Below are 17,675 nucleotides of genomic sequence, written 5' to 3'. Positions count from 1 at the left end.
AACTTATCTATATAACCGATAATATATCAGTTTTGTTAGTAGTAATGTTAGCGCGTAATTTTGTCGTATGATATCGGTCGCTGTTCTCCCACCACCCATAATGAGCAACAGGTTTCTGTGGAAACACCCCTGGAGGGGTAGGACGCGTTGGAAAAGGTCTTTTACATGTCTTTATAGCTGTTATAGTCGAAAGTTAACGATTGTTTGTAGAGTTAGTGTATAATATAGTTAACCATTAACATTTGTTAACTTTCTATAATGAAATAACCCGTAGGACACTGCGGGCTCACCTATTCAAGATTCGCAAGTTGACAATGTTGAGACTGAGGTCACTTCCGAGGAGGTTAAATTCCACGGAAATTTGGAATAAGATGTCCTAAGTTTTTCCATGTGTTGAAGCGATGAACGAATGTTATGGATGTCGACCCTACCACACCAGCTGGAGCCAGAGATTCCCTAATTGAGGAGGGGCATGCGCATAGGCGCGTGAGTAAGTGTTAAAGGACTGTATCAACGAGATATGATAGTTCGTTCATATGCGACAAACGTGTTAGATCAATTATAGGCCAAAAACCTGTTGTCGACGAGGCAGAAAAGCAGCTGCATGATCGATTTAAAAAAGCTATGAAAGCTTTCAAAAGGTTAGATAATAACTTACAGAGTTACGTATGATCACTGTTATAGACTACTTGTAGTTGTTATCAACGTTAACATTTCATTTATTCGTAGGCCCTTGTCGGTTGGAGACGGCATTATGCTAACCTTGAAAGATATAAACGACCTTCTGGGGAGAGAGAAACCAATGCCTGCTAAGGTTCGTAATTATAGAACAAACTGATTTGGTTTTTTATATAACCGTTTGTAAAAGTTTTGTATTTGGTCCGCAGGTTATGGATTCTCTCTGCATGATTGGGAGACACTTGCTTTGGGAAGATAGCCGAAAACCGAGAGCTGATGTATTAGATGCTAAGTTTGTTGTTTCACTAACCAAGTTATACCCGAAGTTTAGGACCCTCGACAATCGGTCTGAATTCAAGTTTCCGAAAGCAGTAATGGAAAGAATTAAAGGTGCTGGGGAGGTCGACCGTCTGCAGTTATTCACAGAGGCTGATGTCCTGTACATTCCGTTCAACCTCGAAATTAAGCACTGGGTTTTCCTTGCGGTGGAGGTTATAACCTGCAAGATTCAAGTCATCGATTGCAATGCGAGTCTTCGATCTGATGTTAGCATGACTTCCGAAATCCGTCCTATAGCGGAGATGCTGCCGTATTTGTTAAGGGAGGTGGGTGCTAATGAGCAGATGAGTCAAGTCGCGACTTCTCAATATGAGATACAAAGGATCTCTGAGGTTCCTCAGATCAAATCAACGGGTGACGCCGGGTTGGTGTCATATTTCTTAATGCTTTCACATGCGATTTTTGGCCTCCCGGGATGTCTCGAATTTGACCTAACTCACATCGACTTGGAGGCGAAGAAAGTGGCTACTGTTATGATCGAGCAGTACCTTTGAACACTGATCCACCACCAGCCTTTGGGCTGTTTTGTGTTATGATTGTTGTTGTTTCTCCATTTTATTTGTACTACCGACAATGCTTGCCTTCTTATGTGACCTTGTTTAACGTTGGACGAATGTACTGGTTGTCTTGTGTTATGTTACATGACAATTACCCTGTTTCGTATTTTAGGATGATTATCTTGTTAACACTCATTAGACAGGCGATATACAATTTGTATGGCAATACATTTCGGAGGATACAGATAACATTGATGCGTTAACAGTTACGTCAGAGACATAACGGTTATCAAATGCCTTATATGTTTACTGTAATAACTATAGTTACTACAGACAATGGGTCTGGTCACAAACAATGTGCTACTTTCGATAATTAGCATGACAATTATATAACCTTGATATATTGTTAACTTTTTACAAACACAGTCTCATTATATACGTTTCGCATGTCTTGGAATAGGAGTTACATTTCCCAGTTAGAGAGTAACATAATTTGTTAGTTGTTTAGCGCGAACCTATTTAGACCTTCAGATTTATAAAAGAGTAACCCATTGGACAGACGATATACATTTTGTATGGCAATACATTTGGGAGGATATGGATAACATTAATAAGTTAACAATTACATCAGAGATATAACGATTAACAAATGCCTTATATGTTCACGCCAGAGATATAACGTCAGAGATATAAACCAATATGCAACGGTAACAACAATTAGTTAACACATACAGCTTATATATAACAGTTAAACCTAAGTTAACAATAAGATATACTACCGATAATTACCATGTTTACTTATTCAGGAGGCTGTCTTTGCAAATGGGCATTATGGCAACACAATCTAACCGTCACAGTTAATAATAAGAAGTTAACAGTGATGTCATCTATATTATGGTTATCAAATAGTGTTCGTTTACTAGAAAATCCTGAGTAACTACAGCAAATTACTTACGATTAGCATGTAACATTTTCGTTAGTTGCTATTAATGTTAGTTAACGCAAACACATGTAGTTTTTTGTATCGTCCTGCTAATGTATTGGGTATTTGTTTTTGTTTCTCGGTCGCGAGGTTTACGCCTTATTTCCTAATCAATCAATAACGGCTAACAAAAATAAGTTACCAAGTACAACATAACCATAACAGGTAACATATTTAACAACATACTTCATCATTAGGATGGTGTGGGAGATTACACATAAACGTATCCGAGATATTACAAAGTCGTCTTTAAACAAACCAAAATGTGACGACATACTTTCTTAATCCTTCTGCCGATTCTACATTAAAGGGAAAATACTTACTTCATATTACATAGTTCCTAACATTCCCTTAGTCGAACATTTGAAAATTTAAGGGAACAAAACACACCATCCTGCCGCCAAAAGTAAACAATTTCTTATACTAGCATCCTTACTCACCCTGAGAGACAGAAGCAAGACTGAGTTATAACAGGTTTTTGCTATTTTGTAGGAAAATTGACTAAGGTACGCAACGGTAAAGGAGCTTTGCAGATTGAACGATTGTGCCCGCGCCCATGGCATCTAGTGCACTTCCTTCTAGTAACACGCTGTAGAATAGAAGGGAAGAAACATCAGTGATAACTGAATTCACAGCTACAATAGTTATTGTTGGGGTCGGTTTTCACCCCAAGTAGATAAACCACCTCAGAATGGCTAAGTATGGAAGAAAGATAAGTGGGAGAGCCGTGGTCGCCAAGTGGGAGAGCCGTGGTCGCCAAGTGGGAGAGCCGTGGTCGCCAAGTGGGAGAGCCGTTCTCACCATGACAAGTGGAGAGCCGTTCTCACCAAGACAAATAGGAGAGCCGTGCAGATAGGCCAGTAGGGAGAGCCGTGAAAGAAGACAGGTGGACCGAGCCGCATCGAAAGAAATGGGCCGAGCCCCACTTCAACACTTTTGGGCTGAGCTGTGTATCGGTGCGGTGGGCTAGATCATGTCTCCATGGCAAGTGGGCCGAGCCGTGAAGAAGGCTAGATGGGCCGAGCCGTAAAGAAGCTTGGACGGGCCGAACCAAAGCCTTGAGAGATGAAGCCCATGGAAAACCCTAGGCGAGATGCAAAGGCGGTCAGCCGCACGAGGCGATAAGGAAATATTCCGAAAATCTCGCCCGAGATTTTCGGCTAGGCGGTTTAGAAAGTTAGTATAAATATATGATGTATGCAATTCATTCCGCCAATTTTGGCAACCCTAAGCAATAAGACCTACACACTTTCACAGCAATAAAAATCCTCTTTTGATCTTACTGTTCTTGCGATTACCCTAGAAGTTTCAGATCCCTTAGTTTCTCTTCACAAATTTTTGGTTGTGCGAGTTTTGGCTCACACAATTTGGCGCCGTCTGTGGGGAAACAAAACTTTCTTACTCTAAATTGACAAGGCTTTAAGATCCGAAGAATATGGCGAGCAACGCTAACGATGATAACAACAACACCGGTAACGGCGCGGGGAAGGACGCTCCAGCATCAGGCACAACGACGGCGACGACCGAAACCCAAGAGGAGAAGCGATACATGATGGCTGCGTTAATGAAAAAAATTGACGACCAAGACAAAAGAAAAGAGGCGATTACGGCGAGGCTCGACGCGATGGCGGCTGAGCGACAACACTCGACTTGGAGAGCCGAAATCCCCGACCCGATGGATGGAACTCGGAGACGCTTCGATTTCTCGACACCCGCAGAAGCCTCAGGGAGTGGCGCAAGAAATTCCTCGGTTCTTCGTCCCCTTGACGAACGTACTCCCGCAGCAACCCGAATCAACATGACCGAGCTGCCTCCACTACGCCGAAACTCCAGGCGACTAGCCGGTGAGGAAGAGGACAATGCGATTGACGTAAACGCACAGCAGAACGACAAAACCACGAATCCTCAACAAACTGGCTCGGCTCGCGGAATTAGTCAAGAAGAACTCGCCTCGGCACTTAATGGCATCCAGACTGACGAAGTCTCCGATCCGACCCGAGGCGATAATCCAACCGAGGTGGAAGAAAACCTCCAATGGATCGAGCAGGCAGAACGCGAAGCCGAGCCGAGGCAAGAGGAGCGGGAGCGACCCCCCCAATCAAAGGGAATGACTCACGCACAAACTCTCGAGCTCAAAGAGCTGCGAGCCTCGATGGCTCGGGCAGTGGCTGAAATACGCGCCATGAAATCTCAAGTGCACAACGCGACGAGCGCCGCGCCCAAAATCGACCGAATGCTTGAAGAAACTCAAAGAACCCCGTTCACTGCAAGAATCACGGAGGCCAGGATTCTTGAGTCGGGGAAGGTGAGAATCTCGTTCTACGAAGGAACAACCGATCCGAAAGCACACATCACCGCGTTTCGGATAGCAATGGGACGAGCCTTCACGAAGAACACCGTTAAACTCACCGAGCGCGAAGTGGATGCCGGATACTGCCTGCTCTTCGTGGAACATCTCAAAGGAGCCGCGCTCGAATGGTTTTCGAGGCAGGAGCGCAACTCGATCGGTGGTTTTCAACAGCTCTCCGCTTTGTTCCTCAAACAATACTCGATGTTCATGGACAGAGGAACGTCTGATGCCAACCTGTGGACACTATCCCAAGGACCGAACGAGCCGCTTCAAGATTACATGGCAAGGGCCAAGGCAGTCGTATCCAAAATAGAAGGGATAAGCGACAAGGCTGCGCTCGAGGCTCTGAAACGATCTTTGTGGTACAAGTCTGAGTTCCGATGGGAGATGGCTCTCAACACGCCGCAAACAATTCAAGACGCTTTGCACCGATCATTAGACTTCGTCGTGAACGAAGAGGAGATGAAAAACTTAGACGAGCAGTATGAAGCAACGAAAGCAGTAATCCGAAGCTCAATTTTGCCGCGCCCCACGAAGAAGGGCAACCCATCAAACAATACAACAACGTCAAGCCCGGATGAACCTAGAAGCGGAGGAGCCCATTGGCATCGGACGCGGAAGAGGAGAGCCGCGCAACAACACTTGGGTGAGAAAGTCCGCCAACTACGACGAGAAGGCTTTCTGCGAGTATCACCAGACGTACGGACACTCAACGGCTCAATGCAGAACTTTAGGAACAAAGCTCGCAGCTAAGATGGCAGCGGGAGAGCTCCAAAACGCGTTCAACCTCAAAGACCTCATCCCTAACGAACAACAAGAGAGAGTCGAGCCGAGCGGCACGGCGGAACCCGCAAATCCTCCCAGACGAGGTGATAACTCCAAGCGTGACAGGAGAGGCGAACCTGAAGAGCGACCCGAGCCGAGGCAAAGGATCAATATGATCATGGGTGGATCCCAGTACTACCAAGATACCGTATCCTCCATCAAAGCCTATCAGCGTCGAGCCAAGGCAAAAGAGAATTGGACAGAACCAACCAACGTCCCAAACACAGTGATCTCCTTCGCCGAGGAGGAAACGGCAAGAATCGATTGACCCCACAACGATCCGTTGGTGATCGAGTTAACAATCAGGGATCATGACGTAGCAAGGCTGCTCATCGACACTGGAAGCTCGGTAAACGTCATCTTCAGAGAAACGCTCCGAAGAATGGGAATCGACCTCTCCCAGGTGGAAGCAATCCCCAAACCTCTAGCCGGATTTTCAGGAGAAACGACGATGACTATGAGAACGATCAGACTTCCCGTGGTAGCTGGCGGAGTCACTAAGATCGTCGAATTCTGCGTCACTGATCACCCAGCAATCTACAATGTGATCATGGGAACTCCCTAGATCAACGGGATGGGGGCAGTACCCTCCACTTACCATCTCTGCCTCAAATTCCCAACTCCATCAGGCGTCAAAACGATCTGGGGGAATCAGAAGGAGTCACGAATGTGCTGCCTAGCCGAGCACAAGCTGAGGAACCCCGTCACCGACGCGCGAGTAGACATAGACCGCAAAAAGATGAAGACAGACAGAGAGCCCGCGAACGAGCTCTCCAAACTCTTATAGCAATTACAGATCGCGGAGAGCCGCGAAACACGCACCGAGCTGGTATGTGACGCAGTGGACTCGGTGTGCATAGATGAGGCGCATCCGGAGCGATGCGTTGAAATTGGAACACAACTAGGAGAGCCCCTGAGAAGCAAGCTCCTTTCCCTCCTCAAGGAGAACATCAACACCTTTGCCTGGACAGCAGAAGATATGCCAGGCATAAGCATCGACGTAACCTGTCACGAGCTGAATGTGGATCCGACCTTTAAACCAGTCAAGCAGAAAAGAAGGAAGCTCGGCCCCGAACGAGCTAAAGCAGTGAACGACGAAGTCGAGAGGTTACTCAAAGTGGGATCAATTGCCGAGGCCAAATATCCGGACTTGCTCGCAAATCCGGTGGTCGTGAAGAAGAAGAACGGCAAGTGGCGAGTATGTGTGGATTTTACCGACCTCAACAAGCCGTGCCCAAAAGACAGCTTTCCCTTGCCACACATAGACCGGCCCGTCGAAGCCACTGCAGGGAATAGACTGTTAGCGTTTATGGACGCGTTCTCCGGCTACAATCAGATCCTAATGCATCCTGACGGTATTCATAACTGACTGCGGGATATACTGCTACAAAGTCATGCCGTTCGGGCTCAAGAACGCAGGAGCAACGTATCAACGGCTCGTCAATAAAATGTTCTCTGCTCAGCTCGGAAAAACTATGGAAGTATACATCGACGACATGTTAGTCAAATCACTCAAGGAGGAAGACCACGTCGCGCATCTACGGGGATACTTCGAACAATTGAACAAGCACAACATGAAACTAAACCCGGCAAAGTGCAGGTTCGCGGTCACCTCGGGAGAATTCCTCGGCTATCTGGTAACTCACCGAGGCATAGAAGCAAATCCCAAGCAGATCAAAGCTTTGATTGAGATGCCCTCTCCGAGGACGAAGCGCGAAGTGCAGAGGCTCACAGGAAGAGTCGCCGCGCTAAACAGGTTTATTTCCCGTTTCACAGACAAATGTCTGCCCTTCTACGACACCCTCTGAGGAAACAAAAGATTTGAGTGGGACGAACGATGCGAGACAGCTTTCCAGGAATTGAAGAATTATCTGGCGAGCCCACCAATCTTAGCAAAACCAGTCGAAGGAGAGCCACTCTTCCTCTACATCGCAGTGTCTGCTACAGCTGTAAGCGGAGTGCTTATCAGAGAAGAACGATCCGAGCAAAAGCCCATTTTCTACATCAGCCAGACATTAACCAACGCCAAGACTCGATACCCCCAGATCGAGAAGGTTGCCCTAGCCGTCGTAGTCTCGGCTCGGAAACTACGCCCGTACTTTCAATCACATTCGATTGTTGTGTTCACTACGCTTCCCCTGCGCTCGATCCTACACAGCCCTAGCCAATCCGGTCGGCTCGCCAAGTGGGCAATAGAGCTAAGCGAATACGACATCGAGTATCGGAACAGGTCGTCTGCAAAGTCACAAGTGCTCGCAGATTTCCTCATTGAACTTCCCGTCGACGGCTCGTCGTCCAAACACGGCTCGGGAATAGGAATCCGCCTCACCTCTCCCACCGGAGAAATATTGGAGCAGTCTTTTCGCCTGAACTTCCACGCCTCGAACAACGAAGCGGAATATGAAGCATTGTTCGCCGGCATACGACTAGCGCAGGAAATTGGAGTTCGAAAGATAAGAACCTTTTGCGATTCACAGCTCGTAGCATGTCAGTTCAACGGAGAATACGAGGCGAAGGACGGACAAATGGGAGCTTACCTCAAAGTGGTCCGAGAGTTGGTGCAAAAATTCGATGAGTTCGAACTCACTCGTATCCCCCGAGGAGAAAACACCTCGGCCGACGCATTGGCAGCACTCGCTTCGACCTCAGACCCAGACCTCCGGCGAACGATCCCAGTCGAATTCATCGAACGTCCTAGCATCGAAGAGGTGGAAGGAGTTCGGCTGATAAATCCTCCTGAACAAGAACCAGAGGACGACGAAGCCGTTCCTATGGACGAAGACGCCTCGCCGGCCGAGCCGGAGTACGGCTGCGACAAGGAATGGCTCGGAGCTATCCGAATGTATATCGCCGATGGAGAGACGCCAACCGACAAATGGGAAGCCCGCAAACTAAAAGCTCAGGCCGCGCGGTATGTCCTCGTCGATGGCGAGGTGTTTAAGTGGAGATTTTTAGGGCCTCTCATGACATGCGTCGAAGGACCGGAGGCAAGAAAGATCATGCACGAGGTGCACAGCGGTGCGTGCGGGAACCATTCCAGCGGAAGGTCGCTCGCTATCAAGATTAAACTGCACGGCTACTTCTGGCCCACGATGGTCAAGGACTGCGAGAAATTAACGGCGAAGTGCGAGAAATGTCAGCGGCACGCTCCAACAATTCATCAACCTACCGAGTTACTCTCGTCAATTTCGTCACCTTATCCGTTTATGAGATGGTCGATGGACATCGCTCGAAGCAGAAACGTTTTCTGCTCGTCCTCACGGATTACTTCTCCAAGTGGGTCAAGGCCGACTCTTACGCAAGCACAAAGGATGTTCAAGTCGAACACTTCGTCTGGAAAATATAATCTGCCGCCACGGGGTCCCTTACGAGATAGTCACCGACAACGGATCCCAGTTCATCTCAACACGCTTCGAAGCCTTCTGCGAAAAGTGGAAAATCCGCCTCAGCAAATCTACGCCAAGATACCCTCAAGGGAACGGACAAGCCGAAGCAGCCAATAAGACGATCCTCAACGGTCTGAAAAAGAGGCTCGACGCCAAGAAAGGACGGTGGGCAGACGAACTCGAAGGAGTCCTTTGGTCTCATCGGAAAACTCCGCGCCGAGCCACAGGGGAAACTCCATTCGCTTTGGTCTACGGATCGGAGTGCGTAATTCCCCCCGAAGTGGATTTCCCAGGTATCCGACGCAGACTTCTACCAGGACAGGAGGGCTTGAACCACTTAATGATGCTAGATGAGCTCGACCTTATCAACGAGAAGCGCAATCAAGCCTTAATTCGAATCCAGAACTATCAACAAGCGACGGCGAGATACTACAACAAAAACGTTCGAAGTCGAAGATTCAAAACAGGGGAGCTCGTCCTCCGAAAGGTCTTCCAAAACACTGCCGAGAAGAAAGCAGGAAAGCTCGGAGCAAATTGGGAAGGTCCTTACAAGGTCACAAAAGTGGTTCGTCCAGGAGTCTACGAACTCGCGACACTAGCTGAGGAGGCGATTCCAAGATCATGGAATGCAATGCATCTGAAAAAATACTATCACTAAGGATGCAGCACGACCAGCATGAACTACGGGACGGCTTGATCCCTGCAAAGGGTACGTAGGCAGCCCGTCTTCGGACGGGTTCAGCTGTCCCCCCTCCTAAAAAAGGGGGGGAGTGGGTACGTATACACATACCTCCTTTAACTCTACTATTTTGACTTGCCCACTTAGGAACATCGCCACTTCGGCATATTCTCAGTTCGTTTTTAATCATCTACTTATTTCACTTTTACCCTTGATTTCTGGTTCGTTTATTATCGCTTCGGCTAGCTTCACATTGTAACAAGCTCGGATTTTTGAATTCTTTAACTCACCACTTCGGCATGATATCATGACCTGATTACCTCGGACCTTTAACGGTCCTCAATTTAAGTTCGGCAAACTAAGCCTTCGAACGCCTCGTCTCGTTGCTGGCCACAACGGGGCAACAAATTCAAAGTTCTCTAAACGGACTTTTACCACCTTTCCTAGGACGAGGGTGCAAGTTACATCCTCTACGGATAAAAATCAAAGCGCGCTATACAAATATCAGACCAAAAACGTATCAGGTCGCCACGATTTACTATCGCACACGAGAATATAAGTCGAGACTACATCGCTTTCTCTAAAACCGAAGTAAAACTCTTAAACCCGGATAAACATACTCGTCCTCTCGAGAACACCGGTCCATAGACAGGTTCGATAACACTTCATCCTTGGCTAACAAAAGCAAAATGCCTCGTCGTTTTTACGGCTCGGCACCATTCAAAACAAAACGCCTCGTCGTTTTCACGGCTCGGCACCATTCAAAACAAAACCGCCTCGTCGTTTTCACGGCTCGGCACCATTCAAAACAAAAACGCCTCGTCGTTTTCACGGCTCGGCACCATTCAAAACAAAACCGCCTCGTCGTTGTCACGGCTTGGCACCATTCAAAACAAAACCGCCTCGTCGTTTTCACGGCTCGGCACCATTCAAAACAAAAACGCCTCGTCGTTTACACGGCTCGGCAACATTCAAAGTGAAAACGCCTCGCCGTAAACACGGCTCGGCATTACCAGCAAAGATTTGCCTAAACATTATCACGTAACACTCTTTTACTATCAAAGATTTGCCTAGAACCTAAACGAGGTCCTTAAAACAATTCATCCCTTAGCCCATATTTCGGTCAATTTCGAAAATACAGTTAAGGAAGAAATCAAAATCGCTCTCAACATAACAGCCTTCGTCCTTGACAATTTTTCGTAAACATTTTTACGGATAAATGGACAAGTAAGTCCGAAAACGGCTAAGGAAAATATATTCATTAAGCGAAAATAAAGAGTCGGGTGGATAAAGCCGTCCAGGCACAGAACACATAAAAGTTCAAAAGAAAGCGGATAAAATCCTAAGTATAGAAGCAAGCAAGAAAAATTTGTGAGCCAAAACTTATGCCGCGGACTGCGTTTCACGATCGGCGAGAAGGTTCGAGGGAATCGGCGTACCCGCGTTCGAGCCATTTGGGTCCACAACGCCTAAATTGGCCGCTGTTTCTTTGAGCGGCTCGTTGCCGAGGGTGGTGTCGACCGAGTCCGGCAATACGGGAGAGTAATACAGTTCGCCCTGAATCTCGGAAGCAATACGCTCGTACGCCTCGTCGTCGGCATACTCACTCACCCAGCTTTTCAGCTTTGCCTCCTCGTCGTCAAGCGTCGGGGCGTCCGGCTTTCCCAGGTCGCTCCAGCTTGACCAAACCCTCCTCCACCTTGGCAAGGCGTTCCTGAAACTTCGCCGTCAGCTCGCGCCTCGCCTCCTTCTTCGCGCGTTTGACCTTGGCTTCGAACAGCGCGTCCTTGGCCTCGATACGCCTTTTAAGCAACACCACCTCGGCGGCTTTGGCTCTCCTTGCTTCCTCCAGGCGAATCACCGAGGCGGAAACTTTGTTCACGTCTGCTCGGAGAACTATCTTCTCCTCTTCCAACCTCGACACTCGGGTCATCGCCTCGGTGAGTTTCCCCTTCGCTGCCGCGGCTTCGTTTTGCGCCTCTTCCAGCTTCACTTTTGACGCCGCGGTCTCATTTTGGGCCTCTTCCAAGCGACGTTCGACCTTAGACAGGTCCGCCTCATACTCGGCCATCAGGTCGTTAATAGCCACGACAAACTGCAAAGAACAAACTCGCGTTAAACACTTAGCAAAAGTTTACGAAAATAAACGGAAGCGAATAGAAACGTACCATGCTGCGCCATCGCGCCGTTTGACCTCGGCCTCCTCAGCTTCTCCGGAGGAAGAAGACGCGTGTTCGCGTTATTTACACGCGAGAACATGACGGCAGAAGTGTCAGGTTTCCCCGGGCGTCGGTTTCCGCCTCTTCTTGGACGGCTCGTCCTTCTGGACGGCGACGCCTTTCCCTTTGTCAGTAGCCGAACGTTTTCTGCTAGAGTCATGCTTCTGGACGACCGAAGTCGGTGGCCTCGTCGACTTCGGGAGGGCCAGGATGGCGGATTGCGAAGGAGTCTTACTCCGCGCCGCCGAGCCGTCCCCGGACACCTCGGGGATAATTTTTCCCGGTTCCACCTCGGGCACTATATCTTTCTCAGCCGCCTCGGCAGTGTCGCCTTCTGCGGCTCGGATCATCACATCCCCTTCCCGGCTCGGAGGGTCGGGTTGAAGGACGGCCTCGGTTTGCGCTGGGACCGCCTCGGCTTACGCCGGAACCGCCTCGATTTGCGTGCGAGCCGCCTCGGCAGCTCGTCTAGCGGCTTCCTCTTCCTCGCGCCTCTTCCTTTCTCTAAGGGCGATCACCACCATCTTCTCCCGGGTATCTCTCGAAGAACTTGAGGACGAAGAACTGACGGGGACTCCGGAAAAGATGGCTCGCGCTTTTTCTACTCTTTCGAGGGTGAAGTTTTTTCTCCAATGAACCTTCCACGCCGAAAGAGAGTCTCGAACAGTAAAGAGGTCGTCGGGAATCGGGGGAAGATAGCACCAAACTGCAAAACAAAGCAAAAAAGCAAAAGTTTCAGAAAAGGAAGAGAATATCAACTGAATCTCCAAGCCGAGGCAAAGCTTCGGGTCGGCTACCAAGTGGTCCCCAAGCAGTCTTGGTTCGGTGAACGTAATCTTCACCGACCGACGCCTCGTTCACCAAGACGTAGAAGAAGCGTTCAGTCCAAAACTGATCCTTGCTGGGAAAACCGCCAAAAATCCGTCACTTCTGCTTGTTGGAAATATAGAACCTATTTCCTTTCGGAGCTTTCCTGATTTCCAAAAAGTTCAGCAGGTGATTCAGCTCGATGTCAAGACCGCATTCGAAGCTTCGGACTAAAATGCCGATCATACGCCGTAATCCCCTCGGCATAATCTGCCCAATCGAGATCCCGTGTTTCCAAAGGTATTCGAGGATCACTCCGGGGATCAGGAACCAGAGAAAGCAAAGCTCGAAGAACGCCTCGTACAGAGTGAAGTGATTCTCCGGAGGCTTGTCGGCTCGGTCGCTCTTCTCGGGAACGACAAACTCCACCGCCTCGGATATCCGAAGCGATGCCTCAACGCCTCGAGCGACTCAAGGGAAGAAGGCGTAGAGCCAGGCGGATCAGGCTTTTGTCTTTTAACTCGTGGTCCTCGCCCAGATGTGGAAGCGCCTCGGGACGCCATGAGACGTTCCAACTCGTACTTCGCCTCGAGTAGGTCAAAGGGAAATGCTTCCTCCTCGGCTTTTATTATGGCGCGATTAACACCTTCATCAGAAACCGGGTCCTGGGGACGGCTCGTCGAAGCCAACGGCTCGTCATCTGCAGAACCCTCGTTTGATGGATTCGCGTCATTCAACGCCTCGTCAGATGAACGATTGGAAGGGTTCGGCGAAACAAACGCCTCGGAGGATTCTGTTGAACTTTTCGCCTCGGCATCTACGCGGCTCGGCTCGTAATGAAAAAGCGAGTCCAACGAATCGTCGGAGCGGCTCGACATGATTTACAAGTTAAACAAGAATTACAGAAGGACTCGGCGAACCTCTGCCGGAAAAAGATCTAGGACGGCGGAGACCTCGGACACCCTAGCCGGAAAATAAATAAACTAGAGAGAGAAAGAAGAGAGAAGGGAGAGCTACCTTTAGTGAAAACGAGTGAGTCTGGAGATAATGAGGAAGAGTGAAGGAGCTCACCTATTTATAGAAAAAACGAAGCGCGTGAATTCCGCGTAAACTCGGGAAGCCGTCCAACAGCGCGTGGGATCCGCGGTAAACTGGCTATACCGGACTGCGTCATTGGCACGCGCCGAAAGATCAGGAATTTCCTCTCGGAAGACCAACAGTCAGGGTACCCAGGTTAACGAAACGGCTCGGTATTGACTCTTTCTCTCTCGAAACGCCTCGTCGTTAACAAAACGGCTCGGTATTGACTCTTTCTCTCTCAAATCGCCTCGTCATTAACGAAACGGCTCGGCGTTGGATCTGTTTCTTGAATCGCCTCGTCGTTAACGAAACGGCTCGGCGTTGAATCTGTATCTTGAAACGCCTCGTCGTTAACGAAACGGCTCGGCATTGACGTTCTTTCTTGAGACGCCTTGCTGCTAACAAAACAGCTCGGCACGAGCTTTCTCTTGAAACGCCTCGCCATTTGTTCGGCTCGGCATAACCTCCTCAAATCACCTCGTCATGGGCTATCACTATTAAAAAAAAAATCGCCTCGTCCTTAATCTTGCCTCGGCATCTTCGGTACCATCTCGAACACCTCGGCATCCTCGGCACTCCTTGGGAACGCCTCGGCGTCTTCATTCCCAAAACGTCTCAGCGCCTTCATTCCCAGAACGCCTCGGCGCCTTCATTCCCAGAACGCCTCGGCGCCTTCATTCCTAGAACGCCTCAGCGCCTTCATTCCCAGAACGCCTCGGCGCCTTCATTCCCAAAACGCCTCGGCGTCTTCATTCCCAAAACGCCTCGGCGTCTAACTCAGTGGTTTATCCTACGGTCGGAAATAATGGACCTCGTCACTCTTGCCTCCGAAACTGACGAGCTGGGGGGCTAACTGTTGGGGTCGGTTTTCACCCCAAGTAGATAAACCACCTCAGAATGGCTAAGTATGGAAGAAAGATAAGTGGGAGAGCCGTGGTCGCCAAGTGGGAGAGCCGTGGTCGCCAAGTGGGAGAGCCGTGGTCGCCAATTGGGAGAGCCGTTCTCACCATGACAAGTAGAGAGCCGTTCTCACCAAGAAAAATGGGAGAGCCGTGCAGATAGGCCAGTACGGAGAGCCGTGAAAGAAGACAGGTGGACCGAGCCGCATCGAAAGAAATGGGCCGAGCCCCACTTCAACACTTTTGGGCTGAGCCGTGTATCGGTGCGGTGGGCTAGATCATGTCTCCATGGCAAGTGGGCCGAGCCGTGAAGAAGGCTAGATGGGCTGAGCCGTAAAGAAGCTTGGACGAGCCGAACCAAAGCCATGAGAGATGAAGCCCATGGAAAACCCTAGGCGAGATGCAAAGGCGGTCAGCCGCACGAGGCGATAAGAAAATATTCCAAAAATCTCGCCCGAGATTTTCGGCTAGGCGGTTTAGAAAGTTAGTATAAATATATGATGTATGCAATTCATTCCGCCAATTTTGGCAACCCTAAGCAATAAGACCTACACACTTTCACAGCAATAAAAATCCTCTTTTGATCTTACTGTTCTTGCGATTACCCTAGAAGTTTCAGATCCCTTAGTTTCTCTGCACAAATTCTTGGTTGTGCGAGTTTTGGCTCACACAGTTATCTCATATAGTTAACAACCATTACATTGTTTACCTTAAATTCCCCTCGAGACAGTATCCTCAATTTCCGTGGCCTACCTGGTGGACGACGTACAGCTGGTGGCGCAAGCTTCCCTCCGTCGACATCTCCTGCTCTGGGTGCGAGGTGGTCCATATCTGGAACATGCATTATGAGGCCACTGTATGCTAACTTGCGATATTCAGTAGTGTAGTGTATGTCAACCAAACTGTTTACACGAACGCCTTCTTTAATGGCTGCAGCTATGGCATGGCAGCAAGGTATGTGCAGTAACTGAAATTCCCGGCAACCGCAAGTTTGTTCCCACAGATTAACCGCAAAAGCCGTATCCATTTCATCTCTGACTTTGTAGAGGCCGTTACCTGTCATGGTAACTAGATTAGTCGATATTTATGTCATATACAAAACTATGTTAAACTATAACTTATGTAAGAAATATAATTACCGATTTTCATGACAAAGTAACCAGACGACTTGTGGAAACTCTCTATCAGCATTTCTTGGATCTTCGGATTGACTACGTCGTTTTCGGTATTTGCAGACTCTCTCTTGAGTGCAAACCAGGACACCAGGGTTGTTCTTATTGTCTCCAAAATGGAAATGATTGGGTATTCCCTAACCATCATCATAACCTAGTTTAACGATTCTAAAATGTTGCTAGTTATCACATTGTAGCGCTCACCAAAGAAATGAGACCTGGTCCAGTGTTCAAATCCTATTTGGGCTAGATAATCAGCACACCTAACATCGATAGCCTTTATCTCATCAAAAGCCTTGTCAAAGTCGCTAAAGCGGTAAGCGCGACCAGCGATAGATGTAAGGTGACTGAGGTGTTCAGATTTGAAGTTTGTGACGACATTCCTTTGCAAGTGGACAATGCAGGCTCCATGGGACGACATTGGATATACCTGAAACAAGACAAGCGTTACGATAGTTAGCTGGTATTAACAATGCTACTTATAAAACTTAGTTAACTTCTAACATATAGACAGTTCCTAACCTTTCGTATACTCACATATATTGAAGCATGCTGATTGGTGGTAAGATTTCTCAGAAACCACTCCCATGACTCGTCGTTTTCACTGTCGACGATTCCAAACCCAAGTGGAAACACTTGAAAATTCCCATCTTGAGCACTAGCGGCCATGAGACAACCACCATAACAACCGCTTAGGTGTGTAGCATCGATCACCACCACCTTCCTCATGTAGCGATATCCCTTTGCACAGGCATCTAGCGAGTAGAACAGGTACTTGAAACGAACAACACCTGTTGGGGAAGTTTCTGTGTCCAAAGCAACTACGGAGTTGGGATTGCTGATGAGTAGTTTATCAAAATAATGCTGCACAAGAGCAAAGCTTGCCGCCACCCCTCCAAGAGCATTGTCCATAGCAAGTTCCCTCGCCCTCCATTCCTTCCAGTAGCTCATGTGAAGGCTGTACTCTTGACGTAGCAATCGTCGTAGATCACATGCTCTAGGTCCCCTCATGTTTAAGCCATATCTCTCTCTGACCATCTTTCCTATGACCTCTGTAGATGCAACACGATGGAAGTCACCGCGTGCGTCCACACTGCAAGTGTGGTTTGAGTTAACCATCCTCACTTCAAATTTAATAATATCCTTCAACTGAACCGCATATATTTAAAATATATATTAGAATTAGAATTTTGATATTAAAATTTGAATGCTGATGTGGACCAATAATATTACTTTTTTGAATCCTATGTGGACACCCTTAGAAGCCTATAGCTTCAACTTTTATTATTATAAGAAGATATATATATATATATATATATATATATATATGTTATTAATCTTCAATAATACTTCTAAACTATGTATGTATAAAAGAAAAATAAAATCGAGACCAGAAATTAAATGACAATTTAACTTGCAATAAGACGCTACATCATATGATGTGAGACGAATCGGATATGTTCAGATACCAGCAAGCTGGAGATCATTACTTGAATATAAAATATAAAAATATAGTGTATTGTGACTATGTAAATCTTAAACCTAGATATAATACCTTTACATATTGTTATGTGATAATGGTTGATAATTTTTTTAATATTGAAAATTTTCAAACCTACTCAATAATACCATCAATCAATGTGAATTTCTATTTTATATTATAAAAATAAGAACTTTAATTATTATAACTAAGATAATACTTTTTATTTATGAAGTTGTGTATACTATTTCAATAAAAATATGTGATTAAATTGTTTCACTC

General features: G+C 47.6%; 2 protein-coding genes across 2 annotated transcripts; one reads left to right on the top strand and one right to left on the bottom strand.

Annotated features, from left to right (window-relative positions):
* The first annotated feature begins 7,146 nt into the window (after positions 1–7,146).
* On the top strand, positions 7,147–9,174 carry LOC112085951. The gene is made up of 2 exons (XM_024154785.1): positions 7,147–7,427; positions 7,491–9,174. The coding sequence occupies exons 1-2, from the start codon at positions 7,147–7,149 to the stop codon at positions 9,172–9,174; spliced, it is 1,965 nt and encodes a 654-aa protein (XP_024010553.1).
* A 6,240-nt stretch (positions 9,175–15,414) lies between these two features.
* On the bottom strand, positions 15,415–17,032 carry LOC112085935. Its single transcript, XM_024154783.1, has 4 exons — positions 16,436–17,032; positions 16,132–16,343; positions 15,881–16,050; positions 15,415–15,797 (listed from the first exon to the last, which is right to left on the bottom strand). Exons 1-4 carry the CDS (start codon positions 17,030–17,032, stop codon positions 15,415–15,417), a joined length of 1,362 nt encoding a protein of 453 aa, XP_024010551.1.
* Between the last annotated feature and the right edge of the window lie 643 nt (positions 17,033–17,675).

The sequence above is a fragment of the Eutrema salsugineum genome, unplaced genomic scaffold, assembly GCF_000478725.1.
Source record: "Eutrema salsugineum unplaced genomic scaffold, Eutsalg1_0 scaffold_9, whole genome shotgun sequence".
NCBI lineage: Eukaryota > Viridiplantae > Streptophyta > Magnoliopsida > Brassicales > Brassicaceae > Eutrema > Eutrema salsugineum.
Note: the sequence above shows the minus strand (reverse complement) of the source record. Positions and strands in the feature narration are given on the sequence as shown.

Excerpts from the sequence above, each read along its gene's own strand:
- LOC112085951 (XM_024154785.1), top strand. The coding sequence starts at position 7,147 with ATGGAAGTATACATCGACGACATGTTAGTCAAATCACTCAAGGAGGAA. Across the intron at positions 7,428-7,490 it reads AGAGTCGCCGCGCTAAACAG|ATTTGAGTGGGACGAACGAT; the intron begins GTTTATTTCCCG and ends AGGAAACAAAAG.
- LOC112085935 (XM_024154783.1), bottom strand. The coding sequence starts at position 17,032 with ATGGTTAACTCAAACCACACTTGCAGTGTGGACGCACGCGGTGACTTC. Across the intron at positions 16,051-16,131 it reads GGATTTGAACACTGGACCAG|GGAATACCCAATCATTTCCA; the intron begins GTCTCATTTCTT and ends GATGATGGTTAG. Across the intron at positions 15,798-15,880 it reads TTACTTTGTCATGAAAATCG|GTAACGGCCTCTACAAAGTC; the intron begins GTAATTATATTT and ends TTACCATGACAG.